A 26,820-nucleotide genomic window follows, 5' to 3' on the forward strand; every position below is an offset into this window, starting at 1 on the left:
TTTGGTTAGCTAACAATGGAAACTTTTTTTTTAAGTGTTTCCCTCCCGGTCCTGCCAAGCAATAGAAAAAAAAAAAAAAAAAGAAAAGAAAAGAAACTTGTTCCGCTGAGTTCAACCCCAGACAGGCTCACAACTTCCTTCCTGCTTTCCTCCCCCTTGGTCCCCCCGCCTTACTCCCTCCACCCTCCCCAACCTTTTTTTTTTTTTAATCGCACATTGAACAAACACATCCAAGTGACTGCCAAGCTGAAACTGACAAGGGGTTATCTCTACTTGGGAGAAAGGGGCGCGGGGCTCTCCAGGAGCAGCAGCCTCCCTACAGTTCTTGCTCGCTTTGCACAGCACTCGGGAGGCTTTTTTCTCTGTGTCCCCCTCGCCCTCCCTTTTTTTTTTTTTTTTTTTTTTTTTGGTGTGTCTCTCAGATCTTGATCTGGATGAGGAAACGGTTTTTGGGAACATTTTCTCTTTAAAAAACCATCTCTGCCCGGTGGGGCTTAGCGTCCTAGAGGTGATGTAGTCTGAAGAGGACCAAGCAGTCTAAGAAATATCCCAGGTAAGGGCTGGAGGCTTTTAAATCTCTCTTTTCTTGTCTCTTCCCGCGGTTCCTTCCCTGCGCAGCTCCAACTGCCTGCTAAGTGGATCTGGGTGTTTCAGGTGGTGGGGGGAAGGGGCCTGGTGGGATCATTTAGCTTTGGAGAGTAGAGTATTTGCAAGAGAAGCGGGTGGTGGGGAGCCCCAGAAAAGAGACTCAAGTTTCAGTGTGTTCTCCAGCTTGCCTTCCGGGCTGCTCAGTCCGCACTCCTCAGTCCGCACTCCTCTTTCTCTCTGGCTGTACCGACAGAAAGCCCTCGGGTTTCCCCCTTGCCTGGGCTGGCGCCAGCGACGGGGACACCCCGATTGCTCCGGGGAGAGGCGGTGCAGGATTTGCAAATCAGGCAACCGGGGATGCAAGTCGGGAACTGGAACCGGCACCTCCACTTCCACCTCCTGCTGTTAGCTCTTAGCTCTCTGGGTTCATGCACTATCTGGCCGGGAAGGTTTGCTGAGGCTAAGCTCCAAGGGGGCTTGGGAAGTTTCTCAGAGTCCCCCTGTTGCAACCCGGAGGAAGGTACCTCGGCTGTCAAAGCCCAGACTCCGCCTTGGCGTTATTGCATCCGTGAATGGGGAGTTTCAATAAAGTGGGACGCCCGCGCTCTGGTGCACCACAGAGGCAATCTCCTCCTCCTCCCCCTGGGTGCACGGGGACGGAGATCCACACTTACTAACACACACACGTGCACACCCCTCCAACGGGAGTGGGAGGCAAAACAGTGGAGCCTAGCGAGGGGGTAGCCAAAGAGTCAGTGCCTTGGGCCCGCGCGTTCTAACACTCAAAATTTACGAGTTCAGTCAAAGGAAGCAAGGTCAGTACAAAGAGGTGCATGTAGAAACACACGAAAAGTTTGTTGTGTTTGTATGTTTACTTTGGACCCCAATGCTGACGGAGGATGGACAACTCTTTAGGCCGGATGAGGGTGTTATGTGGTAGGGGTTATGTGACAGGAGCCTTGGTTCAAGATACCATGACATTGTAGGCATGAGAAGACAGCCGAGGGAACCCGCTGAGACAGATTCATTGGAAAATCAAATTGAAACCAGAACCACACCGAGGCCCTTATTTAGAAGCCCAGAGCACGAAGAGAAACTCAGGGGGTAGATGTTCAATCCAGTTTTCCAGGATGGCTGGATGGGGTTGGGGGTTGGATCTGGAAGGAGAGAGTATGAAAAATCTAGGGACTTTTGCAGCCTGGTAGTGGTGAGGTCGAACTAATCAAATACACAAACAGATGCTCCCTGAGTGTAAGGCATTCCATACTCGCGAGAACGTATGGATGAGACCATGTAAAGGATGCGTGCACATAAGACCCAGAAAGGAGGGCACCCAGCACCTCAGGAGGGAAAATTTACTGAAACGACACATACCAAACACAAGCCTAGTAAGTCTGGAGAGGAATTAGAATTTGTGGTTGGAACAAACCTCAAAGATCATCAGAGTTTTGGGAATGCACACAAAAAGAACACACCCCTGTCTCTCTCTCTCTCTCTCTCTCTCTTTTTCTAGGTACATAGTTTAAGGTAACAGTAGGAAGCGTCCTCGTGTCCTCACAAAGCCAACCACAGGATCTCTCTAGATGAGACTTGCGGGTTGCCCCCCCCCCATTCCTCTACAGGTGTAGATGACCTGAGCTTCCCCTGGGCTCTGCCCTCAGGTTAGAGCTGGGTCCTCCTGCCTCTATACTTTCCCCTTACTCATGTCTTTTCTTCTCGCCCAGTTTCTCTCTTCTTCTCCCTTGCTGGGGTCCTAACTTTTCTGCCTCTCTGCCTCCACAGCGGATCGGGTTGTTTATGGAGCTTTGGGCTGGGGCCAAGCCCGCTGCCCTGCCCCCATCCTGTTGCCGAGGCAATGGTGCCCCGGCTCCGCCGAGGACAGCAGCCGCCGGGCCTCGGGGGCTGACCCTGGAGGAGAAGGAGGAGGAGGGGACAGCAGTGGTGGAGTCAGAGCTGGAGCAGCAGCAGGGCTTGGAAGCGCGGCCGGACCCAGTACTATGGCTGTGTATTGCTATGCGCTGAACAGCCTGGTGATGATGAATAGTAGCAATAATGTGGAGAGCGGCAGCGGTGGCTGCAGCGGCAGCAGCAAGGCGCCCCCGCCCCCTGGGAGACCCGGGCTGCCCAGCGTCTTCAGCCCGGGGAGAGGCACCTCCTTCCTCTTTCCACCAGCCGATCGGCTGTTGCCCGAAGAGTCCGGGAGCCGCGGGAGTTGGCGAGGCGGCGGCAGCAGCAGCAGCAGCAGCAGCTGCAGCAGCAGCAACAGTAGCAGCAGCAGCAGACGGAGGTTGAACAGTAGTAGCAGCAGCGTGGGCAGCCCGAGTTGGGCATCCCGTCTGGGAGGGGAGGGGCAGCAGGTGGTGTCCCCGGGCAGCCTCTCCCCAGCTGGGCCGGAGGAGGCCAAGAAGAAGCTGAGGATTTTGGAGCGGGAGCTTCAGAACGTGCAGGTGAACCAGAAAGTGGGCATGTTCGAGGCGCACATCCAGGCGCAGAGCTCCGCCAGAGAAGCGTCCCGGAGCCCCAGGCTGGGCAGGGCTCGCTCGCCCTCTCCTTGCCCGTCTCGCAGCAGCAGCCAGCCCCCCAGCAGGGTCCTCACGGAGTACACCCGGATCGAGGAGAGGAGGACAAAATCCTGGGGAGAACAATGCTTGGAGACCCCAGGAGAGATAGAGAGCAAGGGGGGCCAGTCCCGAGAAACTAGAGGCTCTCCTTTCCCCCTGGAGACAGAGAGGAGGGAGCTTACCCTCGGGGCGTTGGGTCAGGGCACTCCCGTGGAGCCTGGGAACTGGAGCCTGACACGTGGGGTACAGGGTTCCTCATCTGGGGTAGAGATGGAGAAGGGGTCCCCTACAGAGCGAGTCTGTGGCTCATTCACGGCTAAGGAGGTCCACAAGGGAGGCCATCCTTTCCCTGGAGAGCAGGGCTGCGAGACCCTTGTAAGCTCAGCGGGAGCAAAGCTCTCCAGAGAAGCCGGCTCAGCCGGGGCTAAAGAAGTAGAAAGGAGGAGCTCCACAGGTCGGGAGCCCCTATATAAGGTTCTCTCCCAAGAGACCCCTGCTTGGATGGAGAGAGGTTTTGTTTCCTTTGGTGTGAATGCCCAAGAGAACCAAGTGCACAGAGAGGGGGGAGCCAGGTGCAGCGGGACACCTGTGGCTCAAGAGAAGGGCAGGATCCGTGGCTCGAAGGCTCTTGAGAAGTTGGAGAAAGGAAACCTGCCTGGCGGAGTGCAGGGATCCATTGCTCCTGTGGAGAGTGAGAGCAGGACCACCCTGTCTTTGGATATGCAAAGCTCTGAGGCCGGGTGCTGCCCCGGGACATCCACAGAGCACAGCGCAGCAGCCCCAGTGGAGCCCCAAAAGAAGGGGTCCCTGGTAGTTTTAATGCAGAGGCCAGACTCTGAGCAAGGGGAGAAAACAGGGATCAAATCACTTGGAATTTCAGGCAGGGCTGTGCATCTGGGGAAGGTGGAGGTGGAGCCGGAGTCCAGAATTCTTCGTGGCTACAGTCAAGACACTTTGCCTTGCAGGGATGCAGTGGAAAAGGAGGAAGGGTATCAGTGTCCTCCCAAGAGCAGTTTTGGTGTGCAGTTCAAAAGCTTGGTGACTTGGCCTGGCCCAATGGAGGAGGCTGGCACAATCTGGACAGACCCTGGTCAAGTGATACACTCAGATGGGACTTCAGAGAGGAAGCAGCCACAGGAACAGCAAGAGCACCATCAGGGTAAAGAGCTGACTCCTGAATCTGAGAGGAAACCTTCCCTGAGGGAGGCTGGCTGTCCCAGCAACATCCCAGCAGTCATTATCACAGATATGGGCGCCCTGGAGGATGCGGCCTTAGAAGAAGCTCAGGGAAGCCCTCGAGGGATCATGCCTTTGAGAAAGCTGTCTTCCTCCTCTGCGTCTTCCACTGGTTTCTCCTCATCCTATGATGATTCAGAGGAGGACATTTCCAGTGATCCAGAGCGCTCTTTGGACCCGAACTCAGCTTTCCTTCATACGCTGGATCAGCAGAAACCTAGAGTGGTAAGTTTTAAAGGCAATGATTTTCCACTGCTCCGAATTTCTTGAGCCCAAGCTTTTTATGGCTGTCCTTGTACCCCAGTTTCCTTTCTTGTTTATCGAACTTATGAAATTTTAGGTGAGTTCTCCTAGTAGTCATTACTAGCATTACTTTCAAGTTTTGTTTCCCGGGGTGTCCCAGAGATAATCTTCTGGGTCTAATATACCCTTACATGGCTAAAAGATAATCAATCGACTGATGTTGTCATTTGTCTGCAAATATGCATATATAAAAAGTATATTGTACACAAGATGTACATGATATATATGTGTATTTGCATGAAAATGTATATGTGTTTATATATGTTTGCATTGATAAACATTGTTTTTATGTACATATATTTGTGTTGTATTTTATATGCATAATGCATATTATATATAATATATACTACACATTCATATTATATTATATGCATTACACTTATATGTGATCACAATGCACACATGTATGTCGAATATATATGTGTGTGTGTACATTGGAATCGTGCATAGGTCATGACATATTTCCTAGGAAAGCATGCTACTCATGAGCTGTCACTGCAGACAGGCTGATTTATCCTCAGAGAGAGAGTCAGGGTGCATTGGAGGTAAATTTTACCTGATTAGGCAGAATATCATCTGAATCTGTGATTCATTTAGGTGGAGAGAAACTTAGATGCATTTCATTTTCTTAACTTGGCTTCTGCTGATACTCTAAAGAAGCAGATGGCCTTGATACTGAGGCAGGGCCTGTAAAAACCTAGGAAATGTATTCTGAACTAATCCATATTGAGGATATGGCCACTTTTAAGTTTTTCCTTTTGCAAATGGAACCTTAGTAAGTTTGGATGAAACACCCTTCCCTATCATCAGGGCAGGAGGCTATGGAGCAGTTTGAGCTATGAAGGCAAGTGAAAATCATGGTCTGCGAGAAGCAGGAGGTTTCATTCTTTCATTAAGGCTCATTTTTCAGTAACTAGAGAGCCTGTATTAGGCTTCTTTGCCTGAAGTAAGAGACATAGAGAGGCTGCTGTCCAGGAATAGATGGCTTTTGGTCCACTGGTGTTACTTTAAGATAATTTTTCACGTTCATGTCTTTTGATTCATTTCCCAGACATCTTATGCTGGTGGTGTCAGTGGACGTACGTTTTATTTTTGTGGCATGGTTAATCTCAGCCCTACCCTGCTTTCACTCTTGGTAATAGCAAAATGTCTTGCAGAAGACGTAAGAGGGCAAGTTAGTACTTCAGAGAATGTCTGGACTTTTTCTTAGCTCTTCCAAAGAGTGTGAGGAGGTTTATGGCTGGATCTGATAGTTTAGGAAGGGGCTACTGCCTTTCTTTGGTGTGCAGGATGAGAATAGAATAATTAGAATCTTTCTGTGCCCTCTGCTTAGATTTGCAGACCTGTAGGCTTTCATCCTGAAAGCCCAGTGTTACTCAGTTTAACTGGCACCTTTCAACAGAGGCTCTGGGAGCTCTGTATTTCTCTCTTCCACCTCATTGCAACACTCTGGATAGATTACTATGGCCTTCTCTGCTCCTTACCTCCCACTCCCCTTCCACCTGAGAAAAATCACGAACTAGAACTTTCACAGATCAGGCATTTGTCCTCACAGAATTCATGTTTCTGTTTCCAGTGTGGAGGCAAATATATATGCAAAATTTCACCCTGAATCAGACTGGCATTTTGTGGAAAGAAAAGGGCCCTGAGCAAGGTGCACCTGCAGTTGGTGCTGTTAATGCCAACCTTGCGGGAAGGTTGCTACACCTGAATGGGAGGAGGTGAAGAGTGGTGGAAAATGCTTCTCACCAAAGGTGTGGTCCAGATTTCTGTATCTTCCACTCGGCAATCAGAGACTTAGTAAACAGGAGGCGGCCTCCTCTTCCTTTCTCAAGGTTTATTGTCAAGCCATTTGGCTGCCTGACATTGCTTTAATTTGTTGTCCCCCTTCCACCGTCTCCTCTGTGAGGGTGGCTGGAGTTTTGAATGCACTTTGTATACTCGGATGACGCATTTTTCATAATCGATAACTTTTATGTATGCCTTTTTAAACATCAGGGTCATTTCCCAAGATAACACCCCCATTGAGTCTTCCCTTTTAACAAAGCCAAATTTTTGCCTGTAATAGAAGTTATATAGCACTTTTTAAAAAAGATTTGAAAAATATACATATTATCTCATTTGATCTTTACAACAACTCTGGGAAGTGGGTGCAGTTATTGCCCCCATTTCACAGATGAGGAAACTGAGGCACAGAGAGGTTAAAGGGTCATGCAGCTAAAGCAGGTCTTCCTAAGTCTAAGTCTGCCATGCCAACTAGCTGCCTAACCAGTCTAGTTTGATGATATGTAAAATATTCTCTGCCATAAGGGGCAAGATAGGTTTTCTCCTCTTTTTTCTGGTACCAACCCTGGTCAATGTAATTAGTAGTGTCAGTATTTTTAAAGAGACATTATCAGGAGTCAGGGTAAAGAGATTTTCAAATACAATAGGTTCAGATATTTTTAAAAATTTATTATCCAAAGGGTAGAAAACTGAGGAACCTAAGATTACCTTGCACAAATCAGCTAATTGGACCAAGAGTAGGAATCAGGCCTATCTGGCTGTCTGTGATTCTTACACAATCTAGATCTCCACCTCTGAACATGTTTTGAGATGTTTGTAGTATTTAAACACCCACAGGATTGAAAGAGAAAGAAGCTTCCCCCTCTGCCCCTTCCCCGCAGCTCCGCATACATTGAGACATGTGAGACAGATGTATTTTTTTCTTGGAGGGGGGAGGAGGTAACCAGCTGGAAATTAAGGGATCCTAGGGACATCAGAGCCTTGGACTGTGTTCTTGTACAGTAAGCTAAAGTTTTTTTTCATTGGCTACAGGCTATTATCTCAAAACTATTGTCTACATGACACCAAAAGATCTGATCATTTCAGCTCCATGTCCATCATGGATGTTGATTTGCATGCTACCAAGTGGTTCCTATATCATATAGTATATCATGGTCCATAAGAGGTCTTAAGTCTCCCTTATGTCTTTATCCTACTCAAGCCTCTGGATTATGCTGCTGTCATTTTTATATTACAACTTCCTTCCCCTCTCCTCAGTGTCAACCCCCCCCAAAAGAAGAAGCTTGGACATTGAGGATAGAAACCTCATTCAGAGCTCCTTCTTCCAAGATATTTGTTGGAGAGCTGTGTCCAAATCTATTTTGAAAATTAGAGATTAACTTAAAGCTATGTTTATAATTGGAAACTTTCCTTAATTTAATTCAACAAATATGATCAAGTATGTACTATATTCAGAACTCTTTGCTATGTTCTGAGAAAGATACAAAGTTTAGATAAGACATAGTCCCTTCCTTTGTGAAGCCATCCATCAGTATAGTACAACATAAAACATAAATCCAAATCATTTAGTCACCCAGTATTTATTAAGCACCTACTATGTGCCAGACACTATGCTAGCTATAGGGGCTATAGATGGCAAAATGAAAAAAATTCTTTCAAGGAGTTTATTCTGTCAATAACCACTATTTAATATTATATAATAAGTGTGTTAGAGAGTTACAAGTATTATGAGGGATCTGAGGGGGAAGATCATTAACAAAAAGGGAGATCAGGTAAGGCATCATGGGGGTGTCATTTGAGTTGAGCTTCAAAGGATGAATAGGAGGAATTTAGCAAGGAAATTCAGAAGGGGAGGAGGATGTAGCAGGCATAGAGAGATCAATGCTATGGAGATAGACAGGAGAGACAGGGCATGTTTGTGGGGCTGTGGGGATGGGGAAGGAAGTATTGGTAAGGAATCGGAAAGGAGTCTCCTATGGCAAGAGCATAGTTATTGTTGGTGTTTGTCCTTCCTTGTTGAAGAGGACCATGACATCAGGAAGGTGATGCTATGACTTGAAAGTGAATTGGATGTAAGTGAGGGAGGGCTGTGCAAAGTCACCAGCCTCATTCTCTCAATCTGGGTCCAGTGGCAAGATACAGTTCAGGATGACTGGAGATGGCCCCCTGCAAGAGCATGGAATATGTTAAGGTAGTAACAAGTGATATGTAGGGTGGCACCATGTTGTGGGGGACCTTCAGAGAAAGGTATATGAGTGTCAACTTTCCTTGGCAAGATTAAGAACTATTGAAGAATTGAGAGCAGAAAAATGGTTCTTGGAGCAATGTGGAGAATGAGTTGAATGAAGAGAGTGGAGGTGGGAAGATCTGAGGTGAGTGGTAATGGGGGCCTATTTTTAGTGTAGTTGCAATGGGAATAGAGAGGAAAGCATAGATGTGAAAGATTGCGGTGGGGATTGAATCAACAGGTCTCATTAACTGAGAGGTTATTGGAGGTTACAGGAGAAGAAGGACTCAGATAACCTTGAGTTTACAAATCTGGGTAGTAGTGCTACAGACAGGAATACTGATGCCAAAAGGAGGAGCAGGTTTAGCTGTGAAGATAATACTCCCAGGTTTTTGACATGTTAAATTTGAAGAGCCTGTGAATTGAAAAGAAAATGGGACTGGAGTCCTTCTGATACTTTGGCATGTGATGTAGAACTAGCATTAAAATGTGACTTACAAATATTGTAGCACTTTATATTTTATTTTATTTTATTTGTTTTTTAAATTAATTTATTTTGAATTATCAACAATCACTTCCATTAGCTTTTGAGTTTTAAATTTTTCTCCCTCTCCCTCTCCACCTCCCTCCCCAAGATGGCACTTAATCTGATATGGGCTATACATATACATTCTTATTAAACATATTTTCACATTAGTGATGTTGTAAGTAAGAATTAGAACCAGTAGGAGCAACCACCAGAAAGAGGAAACAAAACACAACAGAAGAAAAAAAATAGCAAATAGTATGCTTCGATCTACATTCAAACTCCATAATTCTTTCTTTGGATGTGGATAGAATTTTCCATCAGGAGGTCTTTGGAGATGTCTTAGATCCTTGTATTGCTGAGAAGGGTTAAGTCTATCAATATTAGTCATTGCACAACGTGGCTGTTACTGTGTACAATGTTCTCCCGGTTCTGCTCACTTCACTTACCATAAGACCATACCTTTCCAGGTTTTTCTGAAGGCAGCCTGTTCATCATTTCTTATAGCACAATAGTATTCCATTACATTCATATACCACAACTTGTTCAGCCATTCCCAATTCTTTCCCACCACAAAAAGAGCTGTTATAAATATTTTTGTATATGTGGATCCTTTTGTCATTGGTATGATCTCTTTGAGATATAGCCCTAGAAGCACTTTATATTTTAAAGGAGTGAAACCCCTTTCTTATGTCTTCAAAAATATGTCTTTTGGATAAATTAACAAGTATTCTTCACAAAAAGTTTGTGACTGAGACAGCTAATAGTGTTGGGCTTGGATTTAGGAAAATCTGAGTTCAAATGTGGCCTCATACACTTAGCTTTATGACCTTGAGCAATTCATTTAACCTTTGTTTGCCTCAGTTTCCTCAACTGTAAAATGGGAATAATAATAGTACCTACCTCCAAAGGTTGTTGTGAAGATCAAATGAGGTGGTATTTGTAAAATGTTTGGTGCATATTAAGTGCCATATAAATGCTGGAGGCTCCTCCTCCTCCTCCTCTTCCTCCTCCTTCTAGAAGGTGGGTTGACTGGAGAGTGGGCATAAGGAAGGAAATTTTAGTTTCTATCTATTTAGTGAAAACCTTAATGACTCTACTACAAACACATAGGTTTTCCTGGTTTTTTGTTTTTGGAGTGTGGGGGAAGATATTCCCCAGGCTCCTCTCTTTGGTCTATGTAAGTCCAAACATTGTAGAAGACATTCATCTATCCAGCAGAGGGTTGGTTTAAATGACCTCTAAGATCTCTGAGCTCTAAGACTTTATGAACTGTTCTTAACTTAGGAAATATCTTCTGGGTGCTTATTTGCAGCTGCTGAATTTGAAATAGAAAATCTCTCATGACTTTTGTTAGTGAATACTTGTCAAATTTTAGGTAAGATTGGCTCTGTCTAGTTGTTGGAGAGTTTATATTTATAGGCCTATCAATACCATTGCTTTGCCATGTGGCATTTTGACAGGTTTCGACCTGGTCACCTAAAATAATTTTTAAGTAGTTAGTGGGATGGGCTTTGTTGCTTTGAGGAACAGAATTGTATTGTTGTAGGCAAGCAGCTATTGATTGAGAATAACTCGGAAGACTTTTTAAGTCCAGAACTGAAATACTTTGATTATTATAGATACTTATTTCAATTCAACACACATCTGCTAAGTGCCTCCTATGTGTCAGGTACTGTTGGCTGCTGGGGGATACACAGACAAAAATGGAACAGTCGTTACCCTTAAGAAGCTTATATTCTGCTAGGGAGATACAAAGGATGTGCACAAGTAAATGAATACAAAGCATATATCAAGTACTTTCAAGAGAGAGTTGTAATAATTTGTGGGGAGGGAGTCAACAAAACAGGTGTTCTGGGAGCAGGGATTCTATAGCTTAGAGGTGAGGAGTGTATTACTGACGTGGGATCTCTTGTCTAGATAAGAGGAAATCCTGCTTCTTCGGAATATAGAGATTTGAATGGAAGATGGGATCTTAGGATTTGAAAGTTTTGTGTTTTCAGTTTCCTCATTCTGAATTTCAAAGTATGCTTTGCTTTAAGCAATGAATTAAAAAAAAAAAGATAGGGATTGGAGCAGCGATTTCATAGTATAGAGAATTCCCAGGTGAGGAAAATTTCTCTACTAATGCAAGATGGCACCTTCTCTATAACTTATAAGTTTAGAAAGTTACCTAGAGCACTGAGAAGTTAAGGGACTTGTTTAGGGTCTTATAGCTAATGTGCATCAGAGACAGACTTGAATCTAGGGTATCCTGACTTGAAAGCTAGCTCTCTAACCACTAGACCACTCTTCTTCTTGTTTAAAAAAGGTTGTCTTTTTTGCAAAGTGAATTCTAATTTTTACAAGCTTGCTTTTTGAAGATACTCTTTTTTTCTCCAAGTGAAGCACCTTTTTTTGTGTGGTGCTGTCTCTCTTATTTCAGTGTAGATTTTTGTTTTCTTAAAATAGGGGACACTTGTGGTCCAGGTACATATCAGGTTGTCAACTGATGTGACCTAAATAAAAACTATCCTTGAGGCTTTGTCTGCAATATGTGACTGGAGAGTAATTGAGACTGAAAGCCCAGACTGGAACCCGTGTGGTCATAATTTTCCACCCATCTGATAAACGTTGTTCATTTTCATTATGTTATGCTAGGTTATCTGGATATCTGAATTAGAAGAGTCTCTTGGCCCAGTCATGCTGCTGTCTAGTTGGGTGGTGCCAATAGACTTGCCTTCACATTGAGGTTGGACTGATTGATTTTTCTAATAAATTTTTCTCATTGCTTTGCAATGGGAAAGAGTGCTGGATTTTGGAGGGACCTGAGTTCAAAACCTCCCTCTGACAGTTGCACACCCTAAGAGCAAGTCACTTAACCCCTATGAGTTTCAGAATATCCTCCTCTTTAAAATGGGTACCTGTCATACCCACCTCCCAGGGTTCCAGTAAGGCTTAAATGAGATAAACTACGTAAAATGCTTTGTCAACCTTTAAGCCTGCTCTGAAAATGTCAACTACTGTCATTACTGCAATACATGAGGCCAAAATCTAGATCCCATGCCACATTATCCATCATCATTCTTTGTATTTGTATCCCCACTGCTTGACATAGTGGGTGCTTGATAAATACTTACTGATTGATGGATTACTGGGCTTCCCTCAGTTTCCTTATCTTGCCAGGATAGGCAGAGACTTGCTAGGGAGTAGATGAGGTTAAACTCTGGCTGTTAAAATGCTTTTGTCTACTCAGTTGAAAGACACCACAGTCTTTTAGTATTAGTAGGCAATTAAACTCTGGTGTTTTCCACGTTAAACATTTCCCCCCTAAATTTTGTACAAGGATGGCATACAATACAGTTCACAGAATGTATATTTTATTTCTTCTTTTTGTTAAAAATACAAACAAACCCCCAAACCAAACTGTACTGAATGAAATTCTTCAACATTAGATTGGAAGATCCTTGCAGGTAGGGGCTGGAAATTATCCCCTTTTGTCTCTTTATATCCCCAGGCCTGGTGTGGTGCCCACAGTAGGTGCTTTATAAATATTTGTTGAATGAAGAAAATTATTTCAGTTAAATTATGTACTCATAAAACAAATTCCTCTCTCTATAAAGCATAAAAAGAAGGAATACTGACTACCCCCTTCTAATGCAGAGACTCTTTAAATGTGTCAGAGACTTTTAGAAATGTACAACATAGTTTTTGAGGGAAACATGGTATAGTGAAGAAGGCAGGAGTCCCAAGACAGGCCTTTTCCTTCTTTCTTGTAGCTCTGCTTTCTCTCTGAAGCAGTTGTCAGGTATGGGGGGGTATAGATAGCCCATTTCTAAAGTATTTAAGGTTTTCAGAGCACTTTCCCCCAGCAGCCTTAAGAGGAGGTAGGGAGGGCTGAAATAATCATTTCCTATTTTTTAGGTGAGGGAACTGTAGAGAATGGGAGTATTCCCCGCCCAGTAAAGAGCAAATGTCTCCTGATTTTTTCAAAAAGGATGAGAATAGAGTATGCAAGGAATTAGCTAGTGAGCTTGACTTGGATTCTTGGTAGAGTTCTAGGACTTACTGTCAGAGGGGCAGATTGTGAACATCTTATAAAAAAAAGGCAGCAGTGATCACAGGAAGCCAGCATAACTTTAGGAGCAGGTTATGCCAGATTAATAATTCCTTTTTAAAAAAAAAAAACAACCAAGTTTACTAAGTGATACGGCACAGGAATATTTTCAATATTGTTTACCTAAATTTTATTTTATTATTTTTTAAAAATAAGCTTCATTGAAGACTTTATTTTGGATATCACAGTCATCATTGAATATATTCTGCACCCCAAATGCTGCCCCTGAAATGGGCCCTTCCTTGTAACAAAAAAAAAAATAACCTAAGCGAACCAACACAGTGACAGTGTCTTACATGCTGCATTCTACACCTGTGATGATGATGATGATGATGATGATGATGATAGCTAATGTACTCAGTGATTTACAATGATTATCTCACTTGATCCTCATAGCAAACCCAGGCGGCAGGTGTTCTTATTATCCCCATTTTACAGATGAGGAAATTGAGGCAGGCAGATGTTAAATGACTTGCCCAGGGTACTGGCTGGTACTTCCCTATATCTCTGTTGAAAGGAGGGAGGTAGTTTTCATCTCTTGTTATTCAGGGCCAGGTTGGACTGATCATTACAATTCGGTTACTCATTGTTAGCGTTCTATTTGTTTATGTGACTGTCTTTATCTAGGTGATTGTTATTATTATTATTCTGGTTCTGCTTATTTTACCCAGAATCATTTCATTCACATCTTCCCATTTGTCTCTGAGTTTCTGTCATTCATCATTTCTTGTGGTACAATAATATTCCATTTTATTTGTATATTGTGATTGGTTCAACCATTCTCCAGCTCATAGGCACCCACTTAACATTTTTTTATGCTACTACTAAAAGTGTTCCTCTACATCTTCTGTCATATATAGGTCCTTTCTTTTTGCATTTTACCTGCTTGGGGTGATACGCTCCCAGGAGTGCAATCTCTATTGGAAAGGCTTTCAATAGTTAAGTGCATTTTCTTGCAATTAATCAATCCACAGGCATGTATTGAATTCTTACTAGGGGCCAGGCACAGTGAAATGCTAAAAATGAAAAATGAAAACCAAACAGTCCCTACTGTTAAGGAGTTTACATTCTAATGGGAGAGAACTGCACATAGATAAAGAGGTATATACAGAAGACATAGAGAGATGTCACAAGACTTAAGAATTCTTATCAATGAAATGTTCAGCCATGATTCCAGAGGATTATTGAAGAACTCTGCCAGGCTTATAACAGAGAGATGATGGGCTTATGTGCAGAATGAGAAATGCATTTTTGAATGTGGCCAGTATGAGAATGTGTTTTGCTGGACTGTTTATATAATATAAAATTTCTATATTCCTTTCTTTTTTTCTTGCTTTTTTTTTCCAGTGGTGAGGAAGATAAACCAAGGTAGAAAAAATAAAGGCTTGATAATTCAACAAAATTTATCTAAAAAAAAAAAACCAAAAGAGAAACCAAACACCATATAATTTTAATGACTGAAGATGACTCTGAAAAAGAGATAAGAACATCTATCTCTTCTCCTTCACTGCAAAGGTGGAATATCATATATACTGTCAGACACATTGCAAGTCAGTCAGCCCCTCAATAAGCATTTATTCCAGATTGTCTTCCTGAATGTTTAGACTGGTTCAGAATTGTACTAGCAGTGTCTTTTTTCCCAAAGCTCCTTCAAAATGGAATATTTCTGTTTTTTATCATCTTTGTCAAGTTTAAGGGTATGAGATGAAACCTCAGAATTGTTTTAATTTGAATTTTTCTCATTAATGATTTTGAAAAATCTTTCATATGGCTATTGATAGCTTGTAATTCTTTTGAAAACTTAGTCTTCATATCCTCGTACCATTACCTATTGGGAAATATCTTTTGGTCTTATATATTTGTGTCAATTCCATATATGTGTGTGTGTACATATATAGTATTCAGATTTTTTTTTAAAAAAGGCATTTTAAGCAGACTTTCTTCTCAAGAGAGATTTTCCTCTTACTCTAACTGAATTAATTTTGTTCATGAAAGAACTTTGAATTTTATGTTGTCAAAATTAATTGTTTTTTTCTTTTCTGATGAACTGTTGTTTGTTGATTAAGAATTCTTTCCCTAGCCATAGCTGTTTAAGGTAATTTTCCCATTTTCCTCTGATTTTTAAAAATGAGGTAATCTTTTCTATTTAGGTTATCTATCCATTGGGAACTTTCTGTGATACTATGGATTTACCCAGATTGTAGGAAAGTATTTGGCGAAGTCTCTAAATTATTCTGTGTACAACATGGAGAGATTTAGGCTAGACAGTAATACAGTTAGGTGAATTTGAATAGCAAAGAATTGTCATTGATGGTTCATTTTCAGCTTGGAAGGATGTCATGATTGGAGTGACAGCTCCTGAATTTGTGCTTGGCCCTGTGCTGTTTAATGTTTTTATCAGTGGTTTGGGTAAAGATGTATAAGGCATGCTTATCAAATCTGTTGATGACATGAGGCTGGGAGATATTAACACAGTGGATGAGAGAGACAGGATTTTAAAAGATTACAACAAGCAAAAACACTGGGATGAATTTAATGAGATCAAATCTAAGAGGGAGCTGTGTAAAATCTTACTCTTGGCTTCCAAAAATCAGCTCCTTTAATACAAAAGGAGGAGAATGATTGGGTAGTAGTCTATCTGAAGAAGATGCAGGGGCTTTGGTGGTCTGTAACACCATGGGCCTTAACAACTCGATGTGGCAAATGAAAAAAGGCTAATTGGTGCTCAGGACCAGGAAGTTGATTCCACTGCTGTGTCCTGCTCCAGTCTGAGCATACCTAGAATACTGTCTTCAGTTCTATGCCCCATATTTCAGGGAGAGCAGTAAATGAGGAAGGCAACCAAGATGGCGAAGGACTTGGAAATCATGTTGGATTAGGGAGGATCATTTGGAGGAATGTTTTACCCGGAAAAGACAAGACTTGGGAGCACTTGAGAGTTATCTTCAAGAGTCTGAAGAACTGGCATGTAGAAGGGGCATTAAATTTGTTCTGCTTGGCCTCAGTGGGCAGAACTAGCTGCAGAGGGTGAAAGTTGACAAAGACTTACAGAGTTAGACTTGATGTAAGGAAAAAAAAGCCTTTGGAACTGTCTACATATGGAGTGGACTATTTCAGGTGGTGTAGGTTTCCCCTCATTGGATGTCTTTTGGCAAAGGTGGAATGATTAATGGGATGTATTGTAGAAGGAGTTTTCTTTCAGGTATGAGTTGAGCTTGATGGCTCTTGAGGTCTTTGCCAACTTAGAAATTCTGTGCTACTGTGACGTGCCTGACTTCACTCATCTACAAAGTACTAGAACCAATATTCAAACTGTTTCCTGTGTTCCACGTCTAGTAATGTTGTTTGTTTTATAAATTGCCTAGACTTAAGAAAGTGATGGAGAAAATGCTAATAATTCAGATAAAACTTAAAAGTGTGTCCTATGTACATTTTTTCAGAGAATTGGTTGTTAAACATTTAACAACACACCACTGACTTTATTGGACTAGATGACCTTTGAGTTCCCTTCTTGACCTTTCTGCTACATTGAATAATTATAACTCACCTTTTGTAATTTTTATAATTTTTTTTTGCAAGGCAGTTGGGGTTAAGTGACTTGCCTAGAGTCACATAGCTAATAAGTGTTCTGTGTCTGAGGCTGGATTTGAACTCAGGTCCTCCTGACTCCAAGGCCGGTACTCTATCCACCGTGCCGCCTGACTGCCCCATATAATTTTGTTTTTATTGTAACTCATCTTTCTATAGTGACTTAGGGTTGAAGAAACACTTTCCTGATGATAGCCCTATGAAGCAGACCACAGGTTGTTCCTCCTCAAGAAAAAGCTGTAACTATGACCCTGGGCAAGTCACTTAACCCCGATTGCCTCATCAAAAAAAAGCAAAAAAAAAAAAAAGGCTGGGAATATGTGAGTCAAAGTAAGGCATCCCTGCCATAACATGGACTACCTCATGGCCTTCCTCTGGCTATCCATTCTCCAGATGGTTAAATCAACAACACCGTTGAGGGACTCCACTCTTCTCCTTGTGTGTACCTTGGACTTTAAAGTCTAGAAATAACATCTGACAAAACACAGAAGCTCCTCTCAGATGATGGATAGGCAGCAGGATAAGTCCTGGTTTTTTCCCACAGTTGAGGATAATGCCAGGGTTAGGAATCTGGGAAACAGGAATGATGGTTGAGTCTTCAACAGAAATAGGGAAATTTAAAAGAGGACTTGAAGGAAAGAAAGATAATGAGTTCTGTTTTGGACATGGAGAGTTGGAAATATTTCTAGACATTGCTTGGAGTAATCCAGTAGATAATTGGTGATATGGGAAATATATGTTTGTGTGTACATATATACATACATGTCTGTGTATTCACACATGTATATATAGAACCTGGACCTGGAGATAAAGACACACATATACACACATATATTATATACACACATATTTATATGTGTAGATTATATAGATATAGATAGAACTAGATATTCAGACATGCAAACGCATATGCACATTATATACACTTGTATATATGTATATCTCTATCTATATGTCTATCTATGTATCTATCTAACCTCCAGGCCCAATTTCTCCCCTATGCTTTTATTCACACATCATCAATTACCTATTAGATATTTTAAATTTGATGTTGGGGAATCACACACACACACACACACACACACATATATACACACATATATACACATATATATACACATGCATATTTGTATATCTATAGATGAAGTTAAACCCATGGGAACTGATGAGGTTACCAAGCGAGTATAGACGGAGAAGGGAAGAGAACTTTGGAGAATAGTCACAGCTAAGGGTTTGGACGTGGACGGTGAACAAGCAAAAGAGATTGAGGAAGAGTGGACCAGAAGGATGAGAACTTAGGTCTGGTTGTAAAATAAAACAAATTAGAAGAAATCTTAGAATTGTAGGATTTCTTTAAATAGCTGGAGTTTCTGTGTAGACCTGTCTAATTTGATGTTAATTACGGTGCCTCAATTACAGTGCTGTAAGGCAGGTGCTATTATTTTTCATCTTTTACAGATGAGGAAACTGAGTCAAAGAGTTCAAGTGATTTGGATCATATGCCTAGTGACTGTCCTGCTGATTCCCAAATTCAGCACTGGACCACTATACCGTTCTGTTCTCAAACCTAAAATCTGATTCATTTTTTTAATCAACATTCTGCTTACAGGAATCTTTCAGGGAATTGCATTTATTGCATAAAGGGAGGTACATATGTACTTAGGTTCCCACAGAGTGTGAGTAATTCATTTCTCAGGGACTAATTACCATAGGGTGGGTACTTTGGGAAGTCTGCTGGCTGTTTTCTGTTCCAAGTAGGGTAAATTATCTCTCAAGTTCAAGAAATGACAATCTAGTGACCTGAATTAGTATGTCCCTTAAAATACTTTCTTTATGATTCTCTAGAGAAAGCATTAGACCTGAAAGTTCACAGAATCTTATAGGTTTAGAGCTAGAAGAGATCTTAGAATCCTTAAGTTCAATTTTCTCATTTTACAGGTGAGTAAACTGAGGCACAGAATGGTTAAATGACTTATTCTGGCTAATAAATGTCTGAGGCAGAATTTGAACCCAGATCTTTCTGACTTCAAGGCCAGTGCCTAATGCATGATGCTAGGTTCACACTTCACAGCTGTAAAGTGTTGGATTGGAAGATCCCTGATACTGCCTTCTAGTTCCAAAATTCATCCAACTATCATGTTCTCTGTTTCTGTCTCTATCTCCGTCTCTGTCCCCCCTCCTCTGCCCTTCCCCACCCTGCCTCACACACATTTTTGGGGAGAATCATTGGATATTAATGATGATTAGTAGTACCTGGTCAAAAAACAATTTACCAGTGCCTGGGCACTTCTCTCAACAGCTCCATTTAGAATTCCGTGTTAGACAATATAAAATTTCCTTCTCTCCGGGCTTTGCTTGAGTTTGGCTGATCACAATTTGATGGGAACCTAAGACTTTACAAAAAGTAACATGCTCTCCCCCCCCCCCCCAAATTGGTCAATACTCCCTCCCTTCCTGGAATCCTCCTTTTTACTTTGGTCCTCAGTGAACTGTTAAATCTCAAGATGTGCCCAGCCAGGAAAGTAAAGAGATACAGATGTCAGGAGACGGTACAGTCTGGAATTCACATGTAAGATTTCAGTTTGCTTCCTTCCCTAAGTAGGAAAAAAAAAACTTCTCACTAAACCCAAGGGGTGTTACTTTTCAGCTGAAGAGGAACCTTACTGGTAAAGCCCTTGATTGTCATGCTAATCTAGCATTTTACTTTTGTGGTGAGCTTTAGGACTGAAAGGGAAAATAGAGTGATACAGCATCTCCAGCAAATGGAACAAAATTATTTCCGCTGACCTGGTGACTAAGATTACAGCTTGCGTGTTACTCAGAGAAGATCCACTTGTAAATAGGTATTAGTGAAATGCTGAAAACGCCCCATCCTTGGCCAAGAGCCCACGTTAAAGGGCATCCAGGTTTGCCAGCAACTCCCAAACCTCTTTTAAAAAGGTCTTAGTGAAGGACCTGAAAGCTGTTGGCTTTTTCGGCACCTGCTGCAAAGTCCTCATCTTCCCATCAGAGTTCCCATGTCTTCTCCTATCTCTACCTCTTTCTGCATCAGCCCTTCCCTCCCCTGAACCATGTTCATCAGGATGAATACATTTATTGTGCTGTTTTCCAAGAAGAAGCTGTAATACATTTTCTATTACAAGTTCTTCATATTTTTCACATACTGCAGGGAGTGTTCAACTTGCCGCGGGACGAAAGGGGATTTGCTTTCCTGGTGGCTGGCCATCTAGAAAGCTAAATCTGCAATCTCTTCTGGTATGCTGTGTGTTGGTGGGGCCTGCTCAATCACAGGGGATATGTTACTGCACCCCCAGGCAGCCAACAACCAGCAAGCATTTTTTTTTCCTCCAATTTTGCTGACATTCTTTCCAGGCTCAGTTGATGACTGAGTCTTAAAATATATAATTCAGCAGGATCTTCTGTTCTGACATTCATCTGCAGTCCTATCAGAACTGGGGATTTTCTAACCCCTTGCCATGCTCAGATGTGTAATGCCTTCTTTTAATAAGTTACAGATTTGAAGGGCAAATGCTGAGAAAAAAATTATGCCTCAACTCTAATGTAAAGGAGACTAGATCTTAGTGGAGAGATGTCTCAGTCAGTATGGTATAGGATCCTTAATTTGTGCCTTGAGCAGCTGGAGTCTATTAGCTGGAAACCAAAAAACCTTGTAAATGACAAAGAGACAAACAACTTAATCTGTTGTTAATGGAAAATGGGGAATCCAACAGTAGGTTGGCCTGAAGCTTAAGAAATGACAAGTGAGACTTTAATGGGGAGAGTCAAAGGAAGACCAGGATAGAAACTCTAGCTTCCATGTGTTGTTCTCAACAAAAGAAAAAAAATATCATTACATAAACTGGGCAGTTTAGGAAGGCCAGAGCTCAATGAATGAATCTTGGCCTCCAGGTCGCCGTGGTGCTGAGTCACCATGGTGCTGAGCAGCAATTTCATAGAGACATCTAATATTTTCCATGCAGTTTTACTTCATGCTGCAGAAGGGCCTCTCATTTTTCTAATTTGTGAGGTTTCATGTTTGACCATCGCGTGGACTTGAAGCCCAGAGTCCTAGAGAGCAGCGCTAGGTGAGCTATGGACAGCAATCATTGGCCTGTGCCCACTAGGTCTTGGGCTCCACTCCCTTGTCTTAACTTAAAGAAGGTGAAATGAAGGGGAGAGAATGGCTGTGGATGAAGTATTGTGCTGTAGTGAATGGAGTGCTGGTCTTATTTGGAATCAAGGAGATCTATCTAAGTTCTCATTCTGACTTAGACACTATGTCAATAAGCATTTATTAAGTGTTTAATATGAACCAGGTTCTGTGCTTAGCATTGAGGATACAAAGAAAGGCAAAAACATGGTCCCTGTCTGCACACGTCTTAATGGAAAACATGGGCGTAACTAGCTACGTATAGGATATATATGTATATGTGTGTGTATATATATATATATATATATATATATATATATATATATATATAACCTGAAATGAAGTCATTTCAGAGGAGATGGCACTGGAGGGGACAAGGAAAGGTTTTCTGAAGAAGGTGGGATTTGAACTAAGTGCTGAAGGAAGCCAGGGAAGCCAAGAGGCAGCGATGAAGAAGGAGGCACTTATTGTTTAGTGATTCTGGGAAAATCATTTAACTTTCTGTAGCCTCAGTTTCCTTTTCTGTAAAATAGGACTAATAAAACCCTTTTCAAAAAACTCCCAGAGTTCTTTTGAGAATCCAATGGGATAAAAAATATAAAAAATACTTTATAAACCTATAAAAATTAGATTTTTTTTTTTTTTTACAGAGGGTAGGGGGTAGGGAAAAGGTACTAACGGCTTAGAGGGATCAAGAAAGGTTTCATGTTGAAGGCAGAGCTTGAGCTAAGCTTTGAAAAAAAACAACAGGGATTCTAAGAAGTAAAAGTGATGAGAGAATATATTATGAGCATGGTGCCATGAGGTTCTTAACCTTTTTTTGAGTCCTGGACTTCTTTGGCCACCTGGTGAAACCTCTAGACCACTTCTCAGGATAATTTTTTTTAGATTATTGAAGGAAATGTCAGTTAAATGTTAGGGGAAAATTAAGATGTCAGTTTTTTCCCATTTGAGTTCATGGACCCCCTGAAATTCACCCATGGACCACAGGTTAAGAACCCCTGCTATAAAGGATGCTTACTTCACCAAGTGCCTCTTCCTGTCTCTTTAGGAGACCTGCAGCCCTAGAATCTAAAATCCTAAAATTAAACCCTGTAATCCTTGGTCCAGTGAGTGGTTTTCCAACATCATACATGTTTACCTCTCTGCACACCTTTCTTTCATTATTGAAGACTGGGGACAGAGCAACTCATGGGCTACTCACCAACAGAATTATTTGCCTCTCCTCTCCCCGCTGCTAGCCATGCTGGGCTCCTTGAAATGGGAATAGGTTATCTTGTCCAGCAAACAGTGATTTTCTATTTGGGCAAAACCTTTCTTGCCTTATTTATCTTTACTCTGTGTGTGTGTGTGTGTGTGTGTGTGTGTGTGTGACAGACAGACAGACAAGGGGAGACAGACAGAGATGGGGTGGAGAGAAAAGGAGGGCAAAAAGGAAGGGAGGGAGGGAGGAAGGAAAGAAGGAAGGAGGGAAGGAAGGAAGGAAGGAAAGAAGAAGGGAGGATGGGGCAGCTAGGTGACTCAGTGGGTAGAGAACCGGACCTGTGTGACCCTGGGCAAGTCACTCAAACCCATTGCCTAGCCAAAAAAAAAAAAGAAGTAGGGAGGGATTCTAAGAAGCGGAGGTGAGGAGAGAGCGTACTCCAGGCATGTGGGACAGACCCCACAAAGTCATGGAGACGGGAAGACGATTGTCCTATCTGAGGAGCAGTAAGAGCTAGTTTAGCCGGATGATAGAGTTCATGAAAAGAAATAATAAGTGTAGGATTGCAGCCTGGTTGTGAAGGGCTTTAAGTGCCAGAAAGGTTTATATTTGATTCTAAAGGCAATAGGGAGTTCCAGGAGTTTATTGATCAGGGCAGTGTTATGGCCAGATCTGTACTTTGGGAGAATCACTGTCGGCTCTGTGGAAAATAGATTGGAGTTGTAAGAGACATCAGGGTAAGAGTCAGGGAGACCCGGTAGGGGGCTATTGCTGTGGTTCAGGAAACTGCTGTTGAGAGAGCCCTTTTTAAACCTTTAACACCTATAGGCACAGGAGCTATTATTTTAATGATGGTAATTTCCATAGCCACAGCACTCTCTCCCTCTCTCTCTCATATATATATATATATATATATATATATATACACACACATATATAGGTTAAGTGACTTGCCCAGGGTCACACAGCTAGCGAGTGTCATGTATCTGAGGCTGGATTTGAACTCAGGTCCTCCTGACTCCAGGGCCGATGCTGTATGCACTGCACTACCTAGCTGCCCCTCTAATATTCTTTATAAAATGAGGCCTCCAGAATTTGTGAAGTTTTCTGCCATGACTTATGTTTTGCTGATGTTGTTTTGAGGAAGCCTCAGTGCTTGAGATGCAGGCCATGAGCAGGAAGCACTTTGTTCCTTTTCCTAATTTGGAAAATTAGGAAAATTTTATCCTCCTTCCCCACTTTTGAATGTGTGGAGACTGGCCAGAACCCTTCTGTCACCTTTCTCTCTTATCTTTTCCTCTTTCTTGGTTTCTGTCCTCTTCCTTTACTTCCTGTTTTCCTTTTCATTCAAGGTTTCCTTCCTCAAATTCCTTCCGTCCCTTCTCCCATTCACTTTCCTCCTTAACCAAAGTGGCAGATGGCCCAGTGGGAATGGTCCAAAATGATGAGAGAAATGAGTAAATTAAGTTTGATGAAAGAACCTGCCTCAAACCAGCCAGAAGTCATGGACTTGAACATTCCAACTCTTGGACATTCCAACCCGGGGGCCCGTAGCTTTAGAAGTAGCTTTGATTAAACAGTAGAGTGCCCAGAGCCAGGAGGACTCTCCATTTCTCCCCTTTTCCAGCTGTGGTTGTTGGATAGGCATCCCCCCCTTCATTTTTCTGGTGACGTCTAAATGACTCTTAAGCTTTGAGATACTCAAACAAACATTCCTTTTGTTATATACTATTTGAGTGTATGCTTGCCTGGGAATGCCTTTCTTTGGGACATTCTTTTTCTCTCTTAAAAACAAGACTTGCCCTAGCCATGATACCTTCACACATGATATCTTCATCACAGAATTCACCTTTACAGAGGTGCCCAAGTCTTCATTTGCTGGTTATTGAGAGGACCTCCTGTCTTCTTCAGAGAGGTTGGCAGACTAGACTTAACAGAATTTCTTTTCCAAAGGGGTTTCTCAGTTGCAAGAGAGGCCTCACTTTGTTACCAGGGCTCAGAATGAAGTTTTTAAAAACAATCCACTGTATTCAGCTGCTGGCAAGAGGTGTCAGGTTACCACCCTGGGGACCAGCCTCTTTTTATCCTGGGTACTGGAGGTGGAAACTTGACTGTGTCACCCTGCCAAAGGAATCCCAGGGCTGGGCCAGACACCCAGCTTTCAGAGATGGGAGCCTCCAGTCCTCTCTCTTCTGGTTCCCACCCCCTTTGCATTTGTGCCAGGCCTGGTAGAGTCACTGTAGCTGGTGTGGAGAAGAGGAAGAGAGATGCCCTTATTTAAAAAAAAAAAACCACTTTGTATAGCTATGGCTTTTTTCTCCAAGGAGGTCATTCTGTAAGTAAGTGTAATTTTTTTTTGTCCTCCTAACTTCTCTGCAAGGGTAGCCCCGGGGGACATATACTGATTTCTATTTGAATTCAGGGACTGGTGCTGTATTTTTTGCTCTGATAGAAACTGCAGCAGAATGATACTGGTGATAGTGTGGTGGAAAACGGACCCATGATTTTGAATTAGAGGATCTGGGTTACAATTTTAGCTCCTCTGCTTATTGTTTTGTGATGGTAGGCAAGTCAAGCAGCCTCCTTGAGCCTTGGTGAGGGGGCTGGCTGACGTAATATCTAGCACTAAATTTAGGTTGGTAGAGAGGAACGGGTGTTGACTTCAGTCAATCCATGTTCAAATCCTTGCTCTGCCATTTAATATCTGTATGACTTTGGGCAAGTTTTTTTTAACCTTTTTTGGGCCTCAGTTTCCTCATCTGTAAAATGGGGGTGGAGGTGAGAATTGGATTGAAAGACCTTTAAGGTCCTGTGATCTTAAGAGAAGTGCAGTGAAAAAAGCATGGATTTTGGAATTAGGAAAGACCTGAGTTTGAGGCCTGAACCTCAGTTTCCTAATTTGTGAAATGAAAATAGCAATACTAGCATTTCCTACCTCACAGTGTTGTGGTTGTGGAGAAAGTCCTTGGCAGACCTCAAAGTGCTTTCTAAATGTGAGATATTGTTAATTGATATGAAGTAACTTGTTTAAGACTCTAGGACACGGTTTCTTAATCTAGGATGTGTGAACTTCTGAAAAAACATTTTGGAGGCAGCTAGGTGGTGCAGTGCATAGAACACTGGCTCTGGAACCAGGTGGACCAGAGCTCAAATGTGACCTCAGACGCTTACTAGCTGTGTGACTCTGGGCGAGTCACTTAACTCCAGTTGCCTCCCAAAACAAACAACAATAAAAAAGAGTTTGATAATATATTTCAGTACAATTGGTTTTCTTTGTAATCCTATGTATCTTATATTTAAAAACTTTATGCTGGAAAGAGGTCCACAGGGTTTACCAGAATTCCAGAGGCTCCTATGACACACAAAAAAGTTACAATTACCTTCTTCTAGGGCAAACTTTCAGAGGAGATAAAACTGGCATGCAGGTGGCTGATACCTGGCTGCTGCTCTTTGGTTGCTATCTCTGAAGACAGAGATGGGACAGTGGTTCCTCAAAGTCTTTTTTTTTTTCAGTTTTGGCCTTTCATTTGAATTTATTGATTGGAGATGACAGGGGAAGCCCAAGATGGTCCAAGATGGTCATGTTTGGCTGAAGAGAAACCACCAGATAATGCTGGGTAATGCACATGACTGTGGGTCCAGGTGACTGGCTGATTAACTGACTTGTACAGAGCTGAAGGTCATAGTCATGGTGACTGTCTATTTCTTCTTCAAGGATACTAGCTGGATCAAAAAAAAGAGTTAAATAATGGTTCATCAGAAGATCTTTTTTGAGAGTGTAGACAAGAACTGTGGGATCCTTCATTTTATTTATCCCTTAATTCAGGGGACATTTACCGAATACCTACTTTGGGCAGAGGTGTGAGCTAGGCATTGAGTCTCAGGTAAGACTGTGCACCATGATTCAGGCTGGAGTGTGTATGATTCTGAGTGCACAGCCTCACCTGAGCCTCAGTGCCTGGCTCAGAGCTCTGCCCAAAGTAGGTACTGACAACACTGAGAATGTTTCTGTGAAGATGCTTTTACCAGAAAGATGAGCACAGGCTCCCCTTGAGTGATATATCACCGGTACTCTAATGGGTCTTTTTCAGTTACCAAACAATGCCTCAGATTTGTACTTGGCTACAGAATTTGACTGGGGTTGTTGGGCAAACTCTTCCTGCCTTTTCTTTTCCTCTCCTTCCTTGGGAGTAAAAGAAACAGCCACACAATGATTACCCTAATGTAAACCAAAATGAGATTCAAGGACATTGGGATTCTGATTCAAAGTCATGAGGATGGATCCACTTTTGTAATCCCGGTCCCAAAGTCCTTATGGCTTCCAGTTTTGAGAGAGAAGATGGAAGAGGCCAACCCCACTTCATTATATATAATTGGTTTCCTTTGTAAATCCTATGTATTTTATATTTAAGAACATTATTCTGAGAAGTGGTCCGTAGACATTGCTCCAGAGGATGGATCGTGAAACACTCTTCCCTTCTCTCGGTACAGGATCCTGGGTGTGGAATAACGTTCACGTCGTTAATGCTAGTTATTCAGAGGGCCTCCTATCTCCT

At 42.4% G+C, this 26,820-nt stretch overlaps 1 protein-coding gene across 1 annotated transcript in view; it reads left to right on the forward strand.

Moving 5' to 3' along the window:
• The first annotated feature begins 216 nt into the window (after positions 1-216).
• LOC114049588 (inositol-trisphosphate 3-kinase B-like) overlaps positions 217-26,820 on the forward strand; it is a 164,596-nt gene continuing 137,992 nt past the window's right edge. Inside the window, exons 1-2 of the mRNA XM_027870844.1 lie at positions 217-553; positions 2,371-4,610. Coding sequence (XP_027726645.1) covers positions 2,586-4,610 — 2,025 coding nt within the window. The 5' untranslated portion in view covers positions 217-553; positions 2,371-2,585. The remainder of the gene's footprint in view (positions 554-2,370; positions 4,611-26,820) is intronic.

Source organism: Vombatus ursinus, unplaced genomic scaffold, assembly GCF_900497805.2.
Source record: "Vombatus ursinus unplaced genomic scaffold, bare-nosed wombat genome assembly UNPS02014798.1, whole genome shotgun sequence".
NCBI classification, from domain to species: domain Eukaryota; kingdom Metazoa; phylum Chordata; class Mammalia; order Diprotodontia; family Vombatidae; genus Vombatus; species Vombatus ursinus.